At 45.0% G+C, this 19,978-nt stretch overlaps 1 protein-coding gene across 3 annotated transcripts in view; it reads right to left on the bottom strand.

Moving 5' to 3' along the window:
• Positions 1-19,978, bottom strand: part of mthfd1b (methylenetetrahydrofolate dehydrogenase (NADP+ dependent) 1b) — a 90,564-nt gene that overhangs the window by 5,824 nt on the left and 64,762 nt on the right. For all 3 annotated transcript variants that reach the window (XM_072272249.1, XM_072272241.1, XM_072272256.1), the window contains 5 exons: positions 18,640-18,681; positions 17,298-17,398; positions 13,910-14,087; positions 12,110-12,217; positions 6,525-6,677 (listed from right to left, as the gene is read on the bottom strand). In XM_072272249.1, the coding sequence (XP_072128350.1) occupies positions 6,525-6,677; positions 12,110-12,217; positions 13,910-14,087; positions 17,298-17,398; positions 18,640-18,681 (582 nt within the window). The remainder of the gene's footprint in view (positions 1-6,524; positions 6,678-12,109; positions 12,218-13,909; positions 14,088-17,297; positions 17,399-18,639; positions 18,682-19,978) is intronic.

Raw genomic sequence — 19,978 nt, 5'->3', positions numbered from 1 at the left:
AGGCCGTGCCGGCCTCCAACCGCAGCTGCTTCTTCGAGCTCGGCCCTTCCTTAGGCGGAGGCCTTGGGCAGGTCCAGGCACACGGTGCGGCGCCCAAGTTCATCATATCTCTTCTAACTAGGTGCACAGCACACGATTCGTAGATACATGGTGAGGCTTTAATCTCTTCCACGGAAGATGGCCGTTGGCTCAGAAGGAGCTCATCCGCCCTTTGTCAAGTCTTGTTTTTTTAAGTCCTGCTGGGTGCCCTCACACCCTCCTCACCAGACTAAGTCCGGTGGGGGTGCCGGCCCAAGTCGCCGACCACTCGACCACGGTCCCCAGCTGAGCGCTGGGAGCCCGCCCCCCGCCGAATCTCTCCGAACGCCCGGCCGAAAACCATGGTCAAGCGGCCGGCGACCAAACCGGAACTGTACTGATCCAGTACAAAGGAATTTACAAGTAGGGACTAGATGACCATTCCACAGACACACACAACAAAAGCCAGACATCAAAAGTGAACACTGCCCTTTTACTAACCTACTCCTCACCCACGCAACCCCTCCATGGAGGAGCATCAAAACAAAAAGACTGACATGCAACCCATTTCCCTTCAGCATGGACCTGCATGCAAGCAGCAGAGAGCTGGAACTGCAGAAGGATAGTACTGGGGGAGGGCACGGTGCTGTGGCAGGGAGAGCCGCTACCTCACAGGTTCAGAGATTCAAGTTTGATTCTGACCTCAGGCGCTGTCTGTGTGGAATTTGCACACTTTCCCCATGACCATTTGGGGTTCTCCCAGGTCCTCTGGTTTCCTCCACATTCCAAAGATGTACAGGTCAGGAGGTTAAGTGGCTGCTGTAAGGTACTCTTAGTGAGCAGGTGAGAGGTAGAATGTGGTGGGAGGTGATGGGAATGTGAGGAGAATAAAGTGGGATTCATGTAGGATTAGTATTTGATGGCCAGCATGAGCAGCTGGCTGTCTGACTATAGCTCACAGGGATCTGTTCTGGGAACCCAGCTTCTGTATGGATCCATTCTGGGACACTGCTCTTTGTGATTATTATAAATGAATTTATAAAAGGTTATGGGGAGAAGACAGGAGAATGGGGTTGAGGGGGGTAATTAATCAGTCAAGACGGAATGGTGGAGCAGACTGATGGGCCAAATGGCCCAATTCTGCTCCTATTCTTATGGATGGAGGAAGAAATGGAAGAGCGGGTTAGTAAGTTTACAGTTGACATGAAGGATGATGGGAGATGTGGATGGTGTAGAAGATTGTTGTAGGTCACAACAGGATATAGACAGGATGTAGAGCTGGGCTAATATGTGGCAGATGGAGTTCAACCCAGAAAAGTGTGAAGTGATTCACCTTGGATGGTTGAATTTGAAGGCAGAGTATGGGATTAATGGTAGGAGTCTTAACAGCGTGGAGGAACAGAGGGACCTTGAGGTCTGCGTCCATAGATAGCTTGAAATTTCCGTGCAAGCCGATAGGGTGGTTAAGCATGTGTACGGTGTGTGGGCTTACATTAGCTCAAGAGCCGCGAGCTACTGCTGCAGCTCTATAAAACCCTGGTTAGATCACATTTGGAGTATTGTGTTCAGTTCTGGTCATCTCATTATAGGAAGGATATAGAAGCTTTAGAGAGAGTGCAGAGCAGATTTACCAAGATGCTGCCTGGATGTCATGAGGATAGGTTGAGTGAGCAATGGCTTTTCTCTTTTGAGTGAAGGATGGTGAGAGGTGGCTTGACAGAGGTGTACAAGATGATAAGAGGCATTGATTGAGTAGAGGGCCAGAGACTTTCTCCCAGGGTGGAAATGGCTAAAAACAAGACACTGTGTTATCTTGCCTCATTGCTCTGAGTATTACTTCACTGGTACCTTCAAATTTCCATTGTGTAACCGGGTAAGTTCATTGACACAGGATACTGAATACAGATGTCACTCAAAGTCAGTATGACTCCATTGTACAATACCGCTTGTCTGCAACTGATAAAAAATTAAGAGTGAAGAGAGTTCCGAACAGCCGCGGGTGAAGGATTACAGGATGAATGGGGAGTGTTGAAGAACAGACGGCATTGTGTGTGTCAAGCCTCACTTCACATACAGAAAGCGTGACTTTGCTCTTTATGGGTAAGAAGACACCCAGTCTGGATGAACAATCTGTCTGGATAGGGCCACAGCTGTCTCTCTCTGGCACTCCGACAGTCGGCAGAGTGCCCAGAGCAATGGGAGCAACAGGCTTTTCACCACTTTTGAAACAGGACCTGCTACTCATAATTTCATTGAATTGACTTTATTTATTACATCCTTCACATACATGAGGAGTAAAAATCTTTATGCTACTTTTCCATCATAGTAATTTATAATAAATAGAACAATGTAACATAGAAATATACTCAAATCAGTGTGAGTTAATCAGTCTGATGGCCTGGTGGAAGAAGCTGTCCTGGAGCCTGTTGGTCCTGGCTTTTCTGCTGCGGTACTGTTTCCTGGATGGTAGCAGCTGGAATAGATTGTGGTTGGGGTGACTCGAGTCCCGAATGATCCTTCGGGCCCTTTTTTCACACCTATCTTTGTAAATGTCCTGAATCATGGGAAGTTCACAACTACAGATGCGCTGGGTTGTCCGCACCACTCTCTGCAGAGTCCTGTGATTAAGGGATGTACAGTTCCTATACCAGGCAGTGATGCAGCCAGTCAGGATGCTCTCAATTGTGCCCCTGTAGAAAGCTCTTAGGATTTGGGGGCCCACACAGCTTTATGCAGCAACTTGTATCTCGTGCATAGCAGTGTAGTGGTCAGCAGTGTTGTTAGAGCGTCAGTGATTGGGGTTCTATTCCCACCGCTACCTGTGAGGAGTTTGTACATCTTCTCTGTGACAGCGTGGGTTTCCTCTGCATGGTAGCATAGCGGTTATGTAAAACACAGAACAGTACAGGCCCTTCAGCCCTCAATGTTGTGCCAAGGTGATTGGAGAAAAGTACAGGGGAGATGTCATACAGAGTGTGTTGGGTCCATGGAATGTGCTGCCGGGGTGATGGTAGACGCAGATACATTAGGGACATTTAAGAGACACTTAGATAGATATGTGGATGATAGAATAATGGAGGGCAATGTTCCCTCTAAGGTGTGCGCATGCACACATCTTTTACAACTAGTGCACAAAGGAATTTAAACTGCAAACAAAAGTTTGACACCCTCTATTTTGTTGGCATGTTAAGTACACTTCATTTCAAGTTTTAACATATTAAACAGATTTCATCATCTAATCTACTTTGACTTCTTATAATATATCACTCTGCAGCTGGTAGCAGGCTTTGCATGTTCTCAGCTGTCACTGTGCAGGGTGTGGAAATTGTACAGCCCGAAGCACACGGCCATCCTTTTCTGATGCTGGGATATGGCATTTTTCTGTCAAAAAGTCCTGGGCTAGTTCATCTCAGATAAGTGAAATTCTTTTCTTTTGATGAATATTTATCAAAATAAAACACTGTCTTCCACTATATCTATATGGACGTCCAGAAAAGCAGAATAAAACCACCAAATACGTGTTCTGAAAAACAAAGCTTCTGAGCGCAAACAGCAACACGTGTATTTATCTGTGAGTTTGAAGCTATTCTTGGTATTTTATTATCCTTAGAATAACTTCAGGTTTACTTCCACTTAAAAATTCAGTGCGCACGTATTGAAACTAGGCAAAAAAATCATACAGCACGAAGATTCTTGTGCACACTGGTCATTACAAATTAGAGGGAACATTGATGGAGGGTTATGTAGGAAGGAAGGACAAAGTTGATCATGGAGTATAAAATCTGTCTCTGATATCTCCGCCCCCATTCTTTCCTTCAATCACTTTTAAATTATGGCCCCTTGTATTAGCCATTTAGCCCTGGGGAAATCGGCCCTATCAACATCGTATACACCTCTCACCATAACACGGTTACAGAGCCGGCAATTGGGGTTCAGTGCCCACTGCTGTCTGTAAAGAGTTTGTACATTCTCCCTGTGATGGCATGGGTTTCCTCTCACCTTCCAAAGGTTAAGGCTAGTAAATTGTGGGCATACTATGTTGGCGTCAGAAGTATGATGACACTTACTGGCTGCCCAGCACAATGATTTGATTTGATGATATCGATGCATTTCACTGTATGTTTTGATATTTCAATGTACAAGTGACAAATAAAATCTTTAAAAAAAATCTTTAGATGATTAAAGCAACACATCAAATGCTGGAATAACTCAGCAGCTCAGGCAGCAGTTATGGAGGGGAATGAACAGTTAACGTTTTGGGCTGAGACCTTTCCTGATGACCATTCCAGTAAAACGGTCACAGCAGCTTTTACAGGGTCAACCAAAGGTGATATTGTCATTTTTAAAACTTATTTTTTTCACGATTATAAGACCCTGCTGGACATCAAGAACTTAAAGTACTGCAAGTCTACCCCAACAGCGAGTTGCTCATTGGTGGAAAAACTGAAGGAGCTGGACAGTCCAGATCGTGCTGCTACCTGAGTCAGAGAGGTTCTGGTGCACAAAGGAGGAGGCGGCGAGCAGTCTAACAGCGACTGATCGTCTTTTTTTTCTTGTGATCACAAGATCCTGTTGGATGTTGTTAATGTGGAATGCTGCAAATCTGATTCAATGATTTATTGGCGGACAGCACAGGAGCTGCATGGCTTTGGTCATGGCAAGGACTAGGCCTCAAGCCGCTGTATCGCTAGTTTACAGTCACCCAGGAGGGAGGTGTCTGCTGTCTCCATTTTACTGCCATCTTGTATATGCTACATGTGCTTTGTGTGACTGATAGTAATGTGTTTTGCACCTTGGTCTTGGAGTAATGCTGTTTCATTTGGCTGTATTCATGGCTATTTACGTATGGTTGAATGACAATTAAACTTGAACTATGAAGGGTCTCATCTTCCCTTCATTTTCTTCTGTAGATGATCCGCTGAGTTCCTCCAGCATTGTGTGTGTTTTGCTCAAGATTTCTCTAGTGTCCCATGCTCCAAGCCATTTAATTTATGAGTCTATTGCCTACCCACGCCCTCGAGGAAACACACCATCGGTGTGTCATCCAATTAACAACTTGCTTTTTTTTTTGCAGTGTGTTAATTAAAAGAGACTGCAGCAGAGAATCCTCATCAATGCCTGTGAACTACCCACTCCTGGCTGGCCCTACTAACTTAGCTCCATTTTCAGAGAAACTGTTTTCAATAAAATAATCCGCATTTACTCAGATCGGTCTTGAGAAAACCGAGGAAAGTAAATGTCTTGACGAAGGATCTTGGCCGAAAACGTTGAGTGTTTATTCCCCTCTATAGACGCTGTCTGAACTGCTGAGTTCCTCCAGCATTTGCAAAATCTTTTGTGTTTATGAGGAAAGAAATGATATGTAGATTAAAACAAAACAGAAAATGCTGAAAATACTCAGCAGGCCAGGCAGTGGAGAGAGAAAGAAGAGAACGTTTTAGCTTGATCAAAATTATTAGGCAAGGGAGCCTTTAAAAGCAGATTGGTAGAGAGCACAGTGTTATGACATTGCACAATGCCTCTGCAACCAGTTTGTTTTACCCTATTACAGGAATGATATGGAGACTATGGAGAAGGTGCAGAAGGGGTTCTCCAGGATGCTGCCTGGATTAGAGAGTATGAGCTACAAGGAGAGGTTGGACAATCTTGGGTTGCTGTCCTTAGAGCACTGGAGGCTGAGTGGAGATGGTAGAGGTTTATAAGATTAGAGAGGCATAGAGTCAGAGCCTTTCCCTACCCCCAGACAGAAATGCTTAATATTAGTGTGCCTAGCTTCAAGGTGAGTGGGGAAAGTTTAAATGAGTTGTGCAGAATAATTGAGTATTTTTAAACACAGAGGCAGCGATGGAAGCAGATACGATGGTGGTGTTTAGGAAGCATTCAGACAGACACACAATGAAGGAATAAATACCATATGCAGGCAAAAATACATAAAGTGCTGGAGGAACTCAGCAAGTTAGGCAGCATCTATAGAGGGCAATAAACCTGGCTCCTTTTGTTATGTTTCTCTTGCTTGAATTTCCTCCACAAAGTTCTCCATAAGGGCAGCATGGTGCATAGGCCTTAGCATAAGACTTTACAGTACCAGTGATGACAACTGGGGTTCAATTCCCTCTGCTGTTTTTAAGGAACTTACATGTTTTCCCCGTGAGCACGTGGGTTTTCTCCCACATTCTGAAGGTCCACAGATTAGGGCTAGAAAGTTGTGGGAGCACTATGTTAGCACCAGAAACATGACGACACCTGCAGGCTGCTCAGCACAATCCTTGGACTGTGTTGGTCATTGATGCTAATGACGCATTATGTTTTGATGTACACGTGATAAATAAACTTGAATCTTGACAATAAAACTAATCTAATCTAACAAGTTCTCTCTCCTATTAAATTTATTCAGCATTCAAGCTGCCTCAATTAAATCATCCCCTAACTTTTTATATTTAAGGGAACAGAGTCCCGGTCTCGGAAGTCCGCCACATGAATCAACTATTGTGCCCTGATGTACTCACAGTGCCCACCAGTGGGTAGAGGAACCCAGCACCAACGCTTGCCCTGATATCCCGGATTGGCAGAACAAACCCAGTTGGTGCTCCCTTCTTCTCTGGCTCATGGGACAACGACAGATGAGTCTTGGCCATGCAGATAGGAAGGCCGGCAAATCCCTGGTCAAAACAAGAAGAGACTTTAAGAGTAAGGCAAGGACTCCTCATTTTATTCAATGTCAAATCTAAATAGAGCCACTTTACACAACTACTGGTATTTGTCAGGTCTACCAAAATAAAGTGAAAAAAAATTTGTATCATCCAGACAAAATTACATTGAGCTTATAGTTCATATAATTTTTGTAATCTTTATGTAAATATTTTTCCATACTAAATGGAAAACACGATGACAGAATATTGGATGATATCAAAATGGAGGGCTATGTAGGAAGAAAGGGTTACATGGATATTGGAGTAGGTTTAAAAGTCTGAAGGGCCTGTAGCATGCTGTAATATTCTATGGTGTTGCAGTTACTGAGAAAGTGCACTGCAGGTAGACAAATAAAGAGCAAAGGCCTCAGTGAGGTAAATTGGGAGAATGAGTTCATATTTATCATACAAGAGGGTCAGTTCAAGAACCTGATAACAGAATTTCAGAACCGGGTTTGCTGTTGCTGACATATGTGTGAATCTGTTGTTTTGATAGAAGGATAAAGGCTGTCTGAGCCTGGTAGAACACATACTCAGGGTTTTATATCTCTTGGATTCGGGGGGGTGGGGTGGGTAGGGGTGGAGAAGAAGAGATATGCCCGTCAGGTCAGCAGAAAAAGCCATTGGCTAGACTCTACCATCACTGCAGGACTTGTACGTGGCCAACAAAAAGAAGCAGACAGGAAATACCATTAAACTACCCACTCTGCAAACTGCCTTTTCCCAAAGCTTCCTTATGGAAAGTGCTAAAAGGGCTTTTAAATCAAACACTTCATGCCATCTTAAAAGTTTTCCTCACAGGCAGTTGACTTGATCAATCATTCTTGTTAGCCCTCCCCTCCCCTCTCTATGAATTACCTCAGTCACTGCACTATAAATACTTTAAACCATTTAAAAAATGTTGTTTACATTGTAAATACATGCTGGTATTATGTATTTATGCATTTTATTCCAAATTTGTACTTTAACCTCCAATTTATTTTATATAATTCTTTATTCTGTCTAATTGTTGAATGTTTTTTTTTTGCAGGTTGCGACCTGACCAACACATCACACCAAATTCCTCATACATGTAAATGTACACAGCAGATAAAGTTAACACAAAATACTCTGCAGATGCTGGGGTCAAAGCAACACTCACAACACACTGGAGGAACTCAGCAGGTCGGGCAGCATCCGTGGAAACGATCAGTCAACGTTTCAGGCCGAGACCCTTCGTCAAGATTGAAGAGGGAAGGGGCAGAGGACCTATAAAGAAGGTGGGGGGAGGGTGGGAAGGAGAAGGCTGGTAGGTTCCAGGTGAAAAACCAGTAAGGGGAAGGATAAAGGGGTTGGGGAGGGGAAGCAGGGAGGTGATAGGCAGGAAAGGTGAAGAAGGAATAGGGGAAAACACAATGGGTAGTAGAAGGAGGCGGAATCATGAGGGAGGTGATAGGCAGCTGGGGGAGGGGGCAGAGTGAAATGGGGATGGGAGAAGAGAGGGGGAGGGAATTACCATAAGTTGGAGAATTCAGTGTTCATGCCAAGGGGCTGGAGACTACCCAGACGGTATATGAGGTGTTGCTCCTCCAACCTGAGTTTGGCCTCATCATGGCAGTAGAGGAGGCCATGTATGGACATATCTGAATGGGAATGGGAAGCAGAGTTGAAGTGGGTGGCAACCGGGAGATCCTGTCTGTTGTGGTGGACGGAGTGGAGGTGCTCGACGAAGCAGTCCCCCAATCTGTGTCGTGTCTCACCGATGTAGAGGAGGCCACACCAGGAGCACCGGGTGCAATAGATGATCCCAACAGACTCACAAGTGAAGTGTTGCCTCACCTGGAAGGACTGTTTGGGGCCCTGAATGGTGGTGAGAGAGAAGGTGAAGGGACAGGTGTAGCACTTACACTTGCAGGGATAAGTGCTGGATGGGAGCTACGGGCACTCGAATGGGCCCCAGCTATGTCTGCCTCTTCGTTGGTTACGTGGAACAGTCTATGCTCCAAACCTATTCTGGTACTGCTCCCCAACTTTTCCTTCGCTACATTGACGACTACATTGGAGCTGCTTCCTGCACCCATGCTGAGCTCGCCAATTTCATCGACTTTGCTTCTAACTTCCACCCAACCCTCAAATTCACTTGGTCCATCTCGGAATTTCTCGGTCTCCATCTCTGGAGGCAGACTGTCCACTGACATCTTCTATAAGTCCACTGACTCTCATAACCACCTCGACTATACCTCTTCCCACCCTGCCACATGCAAAAATGCTATTCCCTATTCCCAGTTCCTCCGTCTCCGCCGCATCTGCTCCCAGGATGAGGCTTTCTGTTCCAGGACCTCTCAAATGTCCTCTTTCTTTAAGGATCATGGTTTCCCTTCTGCTGTCATCAATGATGCCCTCACCCGCATCTCTTCCATTTCGACCCTCACCCCATCCTCCATTTCAACCCTCATCCCATCCTCCCGTCACCACAACAGGGACAGAGATCCCCTTGTCCTCACCTACCACCCCCCCAGCCTCTGGATCCAGCACATCATCCTACGCAACTTCCGCCACCTTCAACACGACCCCACCACTAAGCACATCTTTCCCTCTTTACCCCTCTCCACTTTCCACAGGGATCGTTCCCTCTGCGACTCCCTGGTCCACACGTCTCTCCCCACTGATCTCCCACCCGGCACTTATCCCTGCAAGTGTAAGTGCTACACCTGTCCCTACACCTCCTCTCTCACCACTATTCAGGGCCCCAAACAGTCCTTCCAGGTGAGGCAACACTTCACTTGTGAGTCTGTTGGGGTCATCTATTGCATCTGGTGCTCCCGGTGCGGCCTCCTCTACATCGGTGAGACCCGACGCAGATTGGGGGACCGCTTTGTCGAGGACTTCCGCTCCGTGCACCACAACAGACAGGATCTCCCGGTTGCCACCCACTTCAACTCTGCTTCACATTCCCATTTGGGTATGTCCATACATGGCCTCCTCTACTGCCATGATGAGGCCAAACTCAGGCTGAAGGAGCAACACCTCATATACCATCTGGGTAGTCTCTAGCCCCTTGGCATGAACACTGAATTCTCCAACTTCTGGTAATTCCCTCCCCATCTCTTCTCCTATCCCTGTTTCACTCTGCCCTCCCCCAGCAGCCTATCGCCTCCCTCATGGTTCCACCTCCTTCTACAACTCATTGTGTTTTCCCCTATTCCTTCTTCACCTTTCCTGCCTATCCCCTCCCTGCTTCCCCTCCCCCACCCCTTGACCTTTCCCCTTACTGGTTTTTCATCTGGCACCTACCAGCCTTCTCCTTCCCACCCTCCCCCCACCTTCTTTATAGGGCCTCTGCCCCTGCCCTCTACAGTCCTGACGAAGGGTCTCGGCCTGAAACATTGACTGTTCGTTTCCACGGATACTGCCCAACCTGCTGAGTTCCTCCAGCGTGCTGTAGTGAATAAAGTTGATCCTTAATCCTTGGCCTATTCCTTTACCAAGTAAGCAGCATCAAAAAATTAACAAAATGCTGAACATAAGAAACATGAGCAGGAGTAGGCCATCCGGCCCATCCAGCCTGCCTCGCCATTCAATAAGATCATGGCTGATCTGTCCGTAAACTCAGCTCCACCTACCTGCCTTTTCCCCATAACCCTTAATTCCCCTATTATGTAAAAATCTATCTAACTGTATCTTAAATATATTTAGTGAAGAAGCCTCAACTGCTTCCCTGGGCAGAGAATTCCACAGATTCACCACTCCCTGGGAAAAACAGTTTCTCCTCATCTCCGTCCTAAATCTTCTCCCTTGAATCTTGAGGCAATGTCCCCTAGTCCTAGTCTCACCTACCAACTCAGTGGGTCAGGCAGGATCCGTAGAGGGAAATGGACTGTCAACATTTTGGGTAGAAACCATTCATGCTGCCTGACCCACTGAGGTCCCCCAGTGTGTTGTTTGTTGCACCAGATTCCAGCATCTGAGGTCTCTTGTGCCAGCATCAAATTGGCAGAATAATAGAAAACAATGACAAGGTTATTACAGGTTCAGTTCAGCAGTTACTCCCTTGTACAGTGTCAATGTTGAAAGGGATGTGGTATTGGTTGAACTTGCTATAGAATGGGGATGAAAACATAATCTCATTTTCTAAGAGAGAATGCAGTGTACATTATTGCTGGGGCAGATAAACTAGATTCATATTTTAACCAAGACAGAAGATATAGGGGTAAATCTACCCGGAGTTCTTCCACAGACAGTGAAAAGGCATTTGGCAATAAGCTAGGCTAATCTATTATGATTTTACCCCCATGCTTACAGCGTGCTGATCACATGAGCACGTTTGGGCTCCTTTCTATAAACACAGGGAGCCGTGATCCTGTTTTACCTCTTCACACATCCTGGACACCCACAGGCAAAGGTCAAAGAGATTTCAACACTTAAAAGAAATTTGGACAGGTACATGGTTGGGAGGGGTACGGTGGGCTATGGTCTGGGAGCAGGTCGATGGGACTAGGTAGAATAATAGTTCAGTGTGGACTAGATCACCTGTTTCTGTGCCGTAGGGTTCTGCAGAGGAATGATAGCTGAAGAGCACAAAGAAAGGGCACCAGCTGTGCCATTCTGGAGGGAGGAGGGATGACAGTTCTGGCAGTCATGGACTGACTCAGCAGATGGTGAATGCCCACTGAGACACACCTATTGTGTGAGTTTCTCCGACTAGGGAGATGTCTGCTTATCTAAGTTAACAAATTTCACGTCACATGCCGGTGATAATAAACCCGATTCTGATTCCACTCGCAGTAAGTGGCACAGCAGGCAGAGCTGCTGTGTCACACCTCCAGAGATCCAGGTTTAATCCCAACCTTGCTGCCTGCATGGAGTTTGCACTATCAGTCCATGAGTTCACGGGTTTCCCTGGGTACTCCTACATCCCAAAGATGTGCAAGTTAGTAGATCAACTGGCTGCTGTAAATTGCCCCTAGTGTGAGAGTGAGGGGGTAGAATGGGGGGGTGGGGGAAGAGTGTTAATAGGAACATGGTTAAAATAAAATATTTAGTGTCTGATTGATGTAAATGGGTGCTTGATGGTTCGTGGATCAGAGGCCCAATTTCTATGCTGTGCGACTTTATGAAATCTAGGACATGCTCCCTTCTTGTTACCATCATGAAGAGGAGAAACAGGAGGAGCCTTGAGACCCACACTAAACAATTCAGAACAGCTTCTCCCCTCTGCCACCAAATGTATGAATGATCTATCAACAGTACACCTTTTTTTTTGCACTATTTATTGATGTTTGTACTTTGTAGTAATTTTATGCCTTTGCACTGTACTGCTGCCACAAAACCAATGTCACATCATCTAAGTCAGTGGTAATAAACCTGATTCTGATGACTAAGCCTGCCTGGAGGAAGATGAGACTGCATGACAGGCTCCTTACCTGCTTGGTGTAAACCTCCACCTTATGCTGTGCTTCAGGACTGAGCTCCACATCTGCAGCACCATAGATCCTCTGGGCTATAGTACGGATTTTGTCCACAATAGGCAGCTTTACCAGAGAAACACAAAGTCAGACCCCCACATTACAGAGCAGTGCTTAGAAAACAGATTGACAAGATCAAACAGGTAATTCACCCTCTGCTGGGGTATGTCATTACAAAAGTAAAGTTAGTCCCAAAGTTTCAATTTTTTTTATAAGTGACTTTTTTTGGGTAAATTCTCCTCTTTACAACTGCTATAATTTTTTTTTAGAAACATCCTCTCCACATCCACTCTATCTGGACCTTAATAGGTCTTCCAATATTTGGTAGGTTTCAAAGATATCCTCCCCTCATTCTTCTCAACTCCAGTGAGTACAGGTCTAGAGCCAAAAAACACGTCTCATGTATTAACCCTTTCATTCCCAGAATAATTCTTATGAACCTCCTCTGGACCCTCTCCAACGCCAGCACATTATTTTTTAGATAAGGGGCCAAAAACTGCTCAAAATACTCCGTTGGTCTGACCAATGCCTTGCTCAGCATCAGCTCCTTGCTTTTCATTGCAGTCTTGTCGAAATGAATGCTAACACTGCATTTGTCTTCCTTACAATTGATTCAACCTGTAAGTTAACCTTTAGGGAATCCTGCATGAAGATTCCCTGAGTCCCTATGCACTTCTCACTTCTGAATTTTCTCCCTGTGTAGAAAATAGTCTACATCTTTATTCCTTCTACCAAAGTACATGTCCATACACTTCCCTACACTATATTCCATCTTCCATTCTTTGCCCATTCTCCTCATCTGTCCAAGTCCTCTGCAGACTCCCTGCTTCCCCAACACCAACTGCCTCTTCAGCCATCTTCATATCACCTGCAAACTGGGCTACAAAACAATCAATCTGTCATCCAAATTATTGACATGTAACATGAAAATAAGTGGTCCCAACACAGATCCCTGTGGAACACAATTAGTCATCGGTAGCCAACCAGAAAAAGCCCCCATTATTCCCACTCTTTGCCTCCTGTCAGTCAGCCAACCTTCTATCCATGCTAGTATCTTTCCTGTAATACCACGGGCTCCCATCTTGTTAGCAGCTTCAAGTGCGACACCATATCAAAGGCCTTCTGAAAATCCAAATATACAACTTCCACTGACTCTCCTTTTTCTATCCTGCCTGTTATTTCCTTAAAGAATTCTAATGGTTCTGTCCGGTAAAATTTTCCCTTAAGGAAACCATACTGACTTTGGCCTATTTTATCGCAGGCTCCCAAGTACCCCGAAACCTCATCCTTAATAATGGATTCCAATATCTTCCCACCATTAAAAGTCAGGCTAACTGGCCTATAATTTCACTTTTTCTGCCTCTCTCTCTCTCTTAAAGAATGGAATGATATCTGCAATTTTCCAGTACTCTGAAGCCATTGCAGAATCTCATGATTCTTGAAAGATCAGTACTAATGCCTGAACAATCTCTTCAGTTACCTTTCAGAACCCTCAGGTGTGGTGCATCTGGTGTCAGACCGTTTGGCTTCCTGAACACCTTCTCCTTAGTAACAACAACTACAATCCTGAGTGCCTTCTGACACTTTCAAATTCCTGGCACACTGCTGGTATCTTCCACTGTATAGACTGATGCAAAATACTTAAATTCATCTGCCATTTCTTTGTCCTCCCATTACCACTCTCCAGCAGTCTGATTTCCTATGGTCCCCTCCACGATCAGATCTACAAATTAAATCAGCATATAAGTTAATTCTTACTTCTAAATCATAGAGGAATTTGAAGTCACTGTGCAACTCGGAAGCCCTCTGCACAGCCTTTGCCAACTCAACGGCTCCCAGCCCTCCTTCAGCCCAGTGAGTGCACGTCACTGCATCAAATGCGCCCACTTCCTTGGCCATACTGCAGACTAACTCCAGCTCAGCCTTGCTGTCTGACCTGCAAGAAAGCACAAGAGAAAGCTGGTGACAAGAGTTTTGACCGGAAACATCAACAATTCCTCCCAACCCCCGATCACCTCCGCAAACAGACACTGCTTGACCCACTGACTTCCTCCAGCAGGTTGTTTGTTGCTCTTGATTCCAGCATCTGCAGTCTCTTGTGTCTCCATTCACTCCAAGAACACTCACACATGAATATACAGAGGAATATGAACCATGGGAATACCTCCACCCAAAGACAGCTCCACATCTTTACAGGCACACACAGTAGTAAAACTGCCAATGCCGGAATCAGAAGCACAAACAGAAAATGCTGGAAGTGCTCAGCCAGTCAAGTGGCATCTGTGGGAAGAAGAATCCAGTCATCAGTTCATGCCACAGATATTTCCAGAGATGTTCGTCTCACTTAGCACCCTACCATACATACTGGTGAAGGTTTCTGTAGGTCAGTGCTGAATTTCTGAAAGTCTAATTACAAATAATGACTAGTTAGAGTACAGGAAGGAGATAGAGAGCTCAGTGACATGGTGTCATGATAACAAGCTTTCCCTCAATGTCAGCAAAACAAGAGCAGGTCACTGACTATAAGAAGGGGTGGGGTGCAGTGCACGTGCTCATGTCTGTATCAACTCCATTGAGGTTGACAGTTTCAAGTTCCTAGGTGTGAACATGACTACTAGCCTGCCCTGGTCCAAGCTTGTTGAAGTCACGGTCATGAAAGTTCACCACTGCATCTACTTTCTCAGGAGGCTAAAGAAATTCGGTATGTCCCTGTCGATTCTTCACCAATTTTTTCAAAGCATTCTGTCTGGATGCCTTGCAGCTTGGCATGACAATTACTCTACATGTGACCAAAGAAACTGCAGAGAAGTTGTGAACAAAGTTCAGCACAACACAGAAAACAACCTCCCCTCCATAAACTCTGTCTACACTTCTCACTGCCTCTGTAAATCAGGTAGCATAATCAAAGACCTCACCCACTCTAGACAGTCTCTCTTCTCCCCCATCCCTTCAGACAGAAGATACAAAGGTTTGAAAGCACGTACCACCAGTCCCAAGGATAGCTTCTATGACACTAGTATCAGACTCTTGAACAGGCCTCTTGTATGATAAGATGGACTCAGCCTCACAATCTACCTCGTTATGATTCTGTACTTTATTGTTTGCCTGCACTGCACTTTCTTGGTAGCTTTTACATTTTATTCTGTATTGTTGTTGATTTACCTTATTCTAGCATGTACCACAAGGCTGAAGGACAGCTGCACTGCACCTTTTCTATAGCTGTTACTCTTTACTCTGCATTCTGTGTTGTGTTGTCCTGTTCAACCTCAATGCACTATGTAATGATTTTATCTGTATAGCAGTATGAGGACAAGCTTTTCACTGTATATTGGTACATGTGACAATACCCTCCCACTCCTGTTTTTGTGTCTCCTGCTCTTTGATCCCAAGGGCACATTATTCTTTACTCTGGAGCTCCACAAAGCTGTACACTCTGCTCCCCCACCCCCTGCATTCTACTCCCTATATACTCACAACTCTGAGGCAAGATTCAGCTCCTACTCCATCGACAAATTTGCAGACCACATCACTGTTGTGAGCCGTATCTCAAATAACAATAAGTTGGAATACAGGAAGGAGATAGGGAGCTTAGTGCCATAGTGATATGACAATAACCTTTCCTCAATGTCAAAATAGAGATGGTCATCGACTTCGGGAAAGTGTGGAGGGGGGCGTGAAGTGCAGTGCAAATGTACTTGTCCACTGAACGGTGCTGAGGTTGACAGAGTTGAGAACTTCAAGTTTCTAGTATCACGCAGGTGAGAAACTGCTAGAAAGTTCAGCAGTCTAATAAACAAGGAGGCAATTAAAAGAGAGAGAGAGAGTACGACGTGAGCTGAGAAGTCACCATGCATGGTAACAGCTCAGAGCGGTTGAGCTAACGGACGCTGAAATTTTGGTTGGATTATTAAAAAGTTGATCCTTCAGTCTGATAACGGCAGAGGAGACACGACACGACAGAACTGCAGAAGCTACCCGAAAAACCACTGGTGGAGTTTAAGACCACCACGAGGGTGGAGGCAATGGACCGATTAATTTCGACCCGTGATTACCAGTGTTGCTAAGAGCTTGCCTGTGGGGGGTCTGCTGGTGGTGAACCCGTGCCGTGGGTTAGTAGACCGTTCCCTAGAAGGGGCTCTGTCCATCTGTGTCTGTGTGGGAGTCACACCAAGTGACTCTGAAGACTTCGGAAGCAAGAACAACTAAAGCTGCCAACTTGAACATCAACTCAATTAACTCTCTCTCTCTCCACCAATTCAACTCGACGCAACACAAAGTGAACTGAACTGTTTAAACTTACCTGACACCGTAAGACTGATATCTACCTCCTGGACTATTACTTTTTGTATCCACACACACATTTACGGAGATATATATATATATATATAAAAAATAGTTTATAACCTGTAGTGTATTATTCGGTTTAATGATATTAATTCGTAGTAGTAATAAATATAGTCTTTACTTATAGTAAGCCAGACTCCAGCTGTGTTCCATTTCTGCTGGTCCTTTTCAACCTGTCATGGGGTTCGTGACACTAATGAACATCACCATGTATTGCCATGGCTGAGAAAGGTCACCAAGGCCTCGACTTCCTCAGTAGAGAAATTTGGCATGTCCCTTTCAATTCTCACCAATTTTTAATCAGTGCACCATCAAAAACATCCTATCCAGATGAATCACAGCTTGGTATGGCAACAGCACTGTCTAATAAAGCAAGAAACTACACTCCTCAGGTTTGTGTCAGTCAGCGCTGAATTTCCAAGAGAAAGATGAAAGATCTTTCAAGATTAGCTTTATTTGTCATGTATACATCAAAAGCTACAATGAAATATGTTGTTTGTGTTAATGACCAACACAGTCTTGCGGATGTGCTGGGGGCAACCGGCAAATGTTGCCATGCTTCCAGTGTCAACGTAATATGCCATAAATTACTAATCCCAACCCATACGCCTTTGGAATGTGGGAGGAAACCAGAGCACCTGGTGGAAAACCACATGGTCATGGGGAGAATGCCTTGCCATGCTGAAGTTTAATGACTCGCATATCTCCAACCCATCCCTACTTTTGAGTCTCCTAATCTTTGGCCCAGAGGGCACCGCAACCTGAGCTGTATTAACAGAATGACAGCAGGTCACAAACTTACTTGAAGGCATTGACTGCCACTACCACTGCGACCCCGAATGAGCTTGCGTTCTCGATCTGTTTCCGAAGATTACTGCAGCCCTTCGCCAGCAGGTCCAGGTTCTGCAGTAAGGAGGGAGAATGTTGAGTCACATCATGTCAAATTTACTTACTTATTCAACCCCAGAAGGTCATTCAGCCCCTCAAGTCCATGCTAACTCCTAGCAGAGCAATCCCAGCAATTCTATTCCTCCAGTTCTTGCTTAACCCTGCAACCTTTTCCACCCTCGTGTCCATAAACTCCCTTGACTCTTCTGTCACTTTCCCACATTAGGGATAATCCATGGTGAGAAGATAGAAGCACAGTACAGGAACAGGCCCTTTGGCCCACAATGTCTGGACTAAACAAGAAAGCGAATTAAATCTCTTCCCCTTGTACGGGATCGATATCAATCCAATCCATGGATACTTATACGTCTAACAGCTTCTCAACACCACTGCCATATCTGCTTCCACCACTACCCCGGTAGTGTGTTTACCACACTCTCTGCAAAAAAAAAAACTCACCCCACCCCACATATCTCCTTAAGACTTGTCCCATCTCATCCTGCTGCACGTCTGGAATGCACATCCACATACGCCCATCAACCCAGTGTGTGGTCAGCAGCAGATGCATAGAACACTACAGCACAGAATAGGCCCTTTGGCCCACGATGTTGTGCTGACCCTTTAACTTACTCCAAGATCAATCTAACTCTTCCCTCCCATAGTGTCCTCCATGTTTCTTTCATCCATGTGCCTATCCAAGAGTCTCTTAAATACCCCCAGTGTATTTACCTCTATTACTACCCCTGGCAGGGTGTTCCACACATCCATCACTCTGTGTAAAAAAAATTCTCTAACATCTAAGTGTGTAATAATAAATGTGATCCTGATGTCTAACAACTGGAGTAAGGAGAGAGACTGCACATAATGTTCACCATTAAGGACCCTCACCATGTGGGACATGCCCTCTTACCATTTACTACCATCAGTGAGGAGGTACAGAAGCATATGATCCACGATCAACAATTCAGGAACAACTTCTTCCCCTTCACCACCAGATTTCTGAATGGTCCTTGAACCCCATGAACCCTACCTCATTATTCCTTTTCTTCTACACTATTTAATTCGGTAATTAATGGTAATTTTATATCTTTACTCTGTACTGCTGCTGCAAAATAAAATCTGATAAATAAATAAATCTGTTATGTTAAACCCTGTCCAAGTTAAACCAGCCCTGTCTTTACTTGAGTATGTTGCCATTCACCTTTGCTGTACATTCCCCCCACCCCCAACAAAGAATAACCACCCTTAGGCTTTACCTCTTCAGTATATTCCTTAGGCAAGGGGACACCGGCTGTCACCTGCAGAAAAAATACAAAGTAGTATTAAAATTCTATTTTCAAATATATTGAGCAGGAAAGATGGGAAATGGTTGAGGTAGATACAATTGCAATACTTAAAAGACATTTGTTCAGGTTTATGGTTAGGAGAGTTTAGAGGGATACTTATGGGCTAAACTCAGGTAAATGGACTTATCTTGCATGTTTCCTTTAAACTTTAAACCCATGCCCTCTGGTATTTGACATTTTCACCCAGGAGGAAGACTATTGATCCCATTCATGCTTCTCATAACTTTACAAATAGATGTTGAATGAGCCCGAGTAAGAATTGCAGCCACTGGTTTCGACTAACAGGTTTCCTGCTAGGACAGGGCTGACACTTCACTGAAATCACTTTTGCACCAAACAGTGACAGCTTGGAGACTACCAGACTTGCCATGCATGGCTTCGTTACTGTCCTGTCTAAATCAGGGCTCAGGAGTCCAATAAACTGTCTTATGAGGATAGGCTGAGTGAACTAGGGCTTTTCTCTTTGCAGCAAAGGAGGGTGAGAGGTGAGTTGATAATGGTATAAGATAATGAAGGGGGATAATTTAAAGTTGATTGGAGGAAAGTATAGGAAGGGAGTATCTTTTTTTTTAAAAACACAGTGAGTGGTAGGTGCGTGGAATGTGATGCCATGGGTGGTGGTAGAGGATACTTCAGAGGCTCTCAGTATCGTGGATGAAGGAAAAACGGAAGGGATTCCATTTTGATCTTGAGTAGGTTAAAGGATTCTAGTGCCAACACAGCATGCCCACAACTTACTGACCAGTATGTCTTTAGAATGTGGGAGGAAACTGCAGCACCTGGAGGAAACCCATGCGGTCACAACAAGAACATACAAACAGCAGTGGGTTGAACCCAGGGCACTGGCGCTGTTAAGATTTATACTAATTGCTACGCTACCATGCTGTCCATTTGGAACGAGCTGCAGTAAATAGTGGTCAAAGTGGACGTAGGAGCAATATCAACAATTAACTTTATTTGTCACATGTACATCAAAGCATACAGTGAAATGCTTAGTTTTGTCAAAAACCAACACAGCCAAGGATGTGCTGGGGGCACCCGCAAGTGTCACCATGCTTCTGGCACCTACATAGCATGCCCACAACTTACAAGCTCTCACCCGTACGTCTTTAGAACATGAGAGGAAATTGGAGCATGCGGAGAAAACCTGCACAGTCACAGGGAAAATGTACAAGCTCCTTACAGACAGCGATGGGAATTGAACCCCAACTGCTGATACTGTAAAGCCTTATGCCAACCACACTGCTGA

Source organism: Mobula birostris, chromosome 1 (genome assembly GCF_030028105.1).
Source record: "Mobula birostris isolate sMobBir1 chromosome 1, sMobBir1.hap1, whole genome shotgun sequence".
Classification (NCBI taxonomy): domain Eukaryota; kingdom Metazoa; phylum Chordata; class Chondrichthyes; order Myliobatiformes; family Myliobatidae; genus Mobula; species Mobula birostris.
Note: the sequence above shows the minus strand (reverse complement) of the source record. Positions and strands in the feature narration are given on the sequence as shown.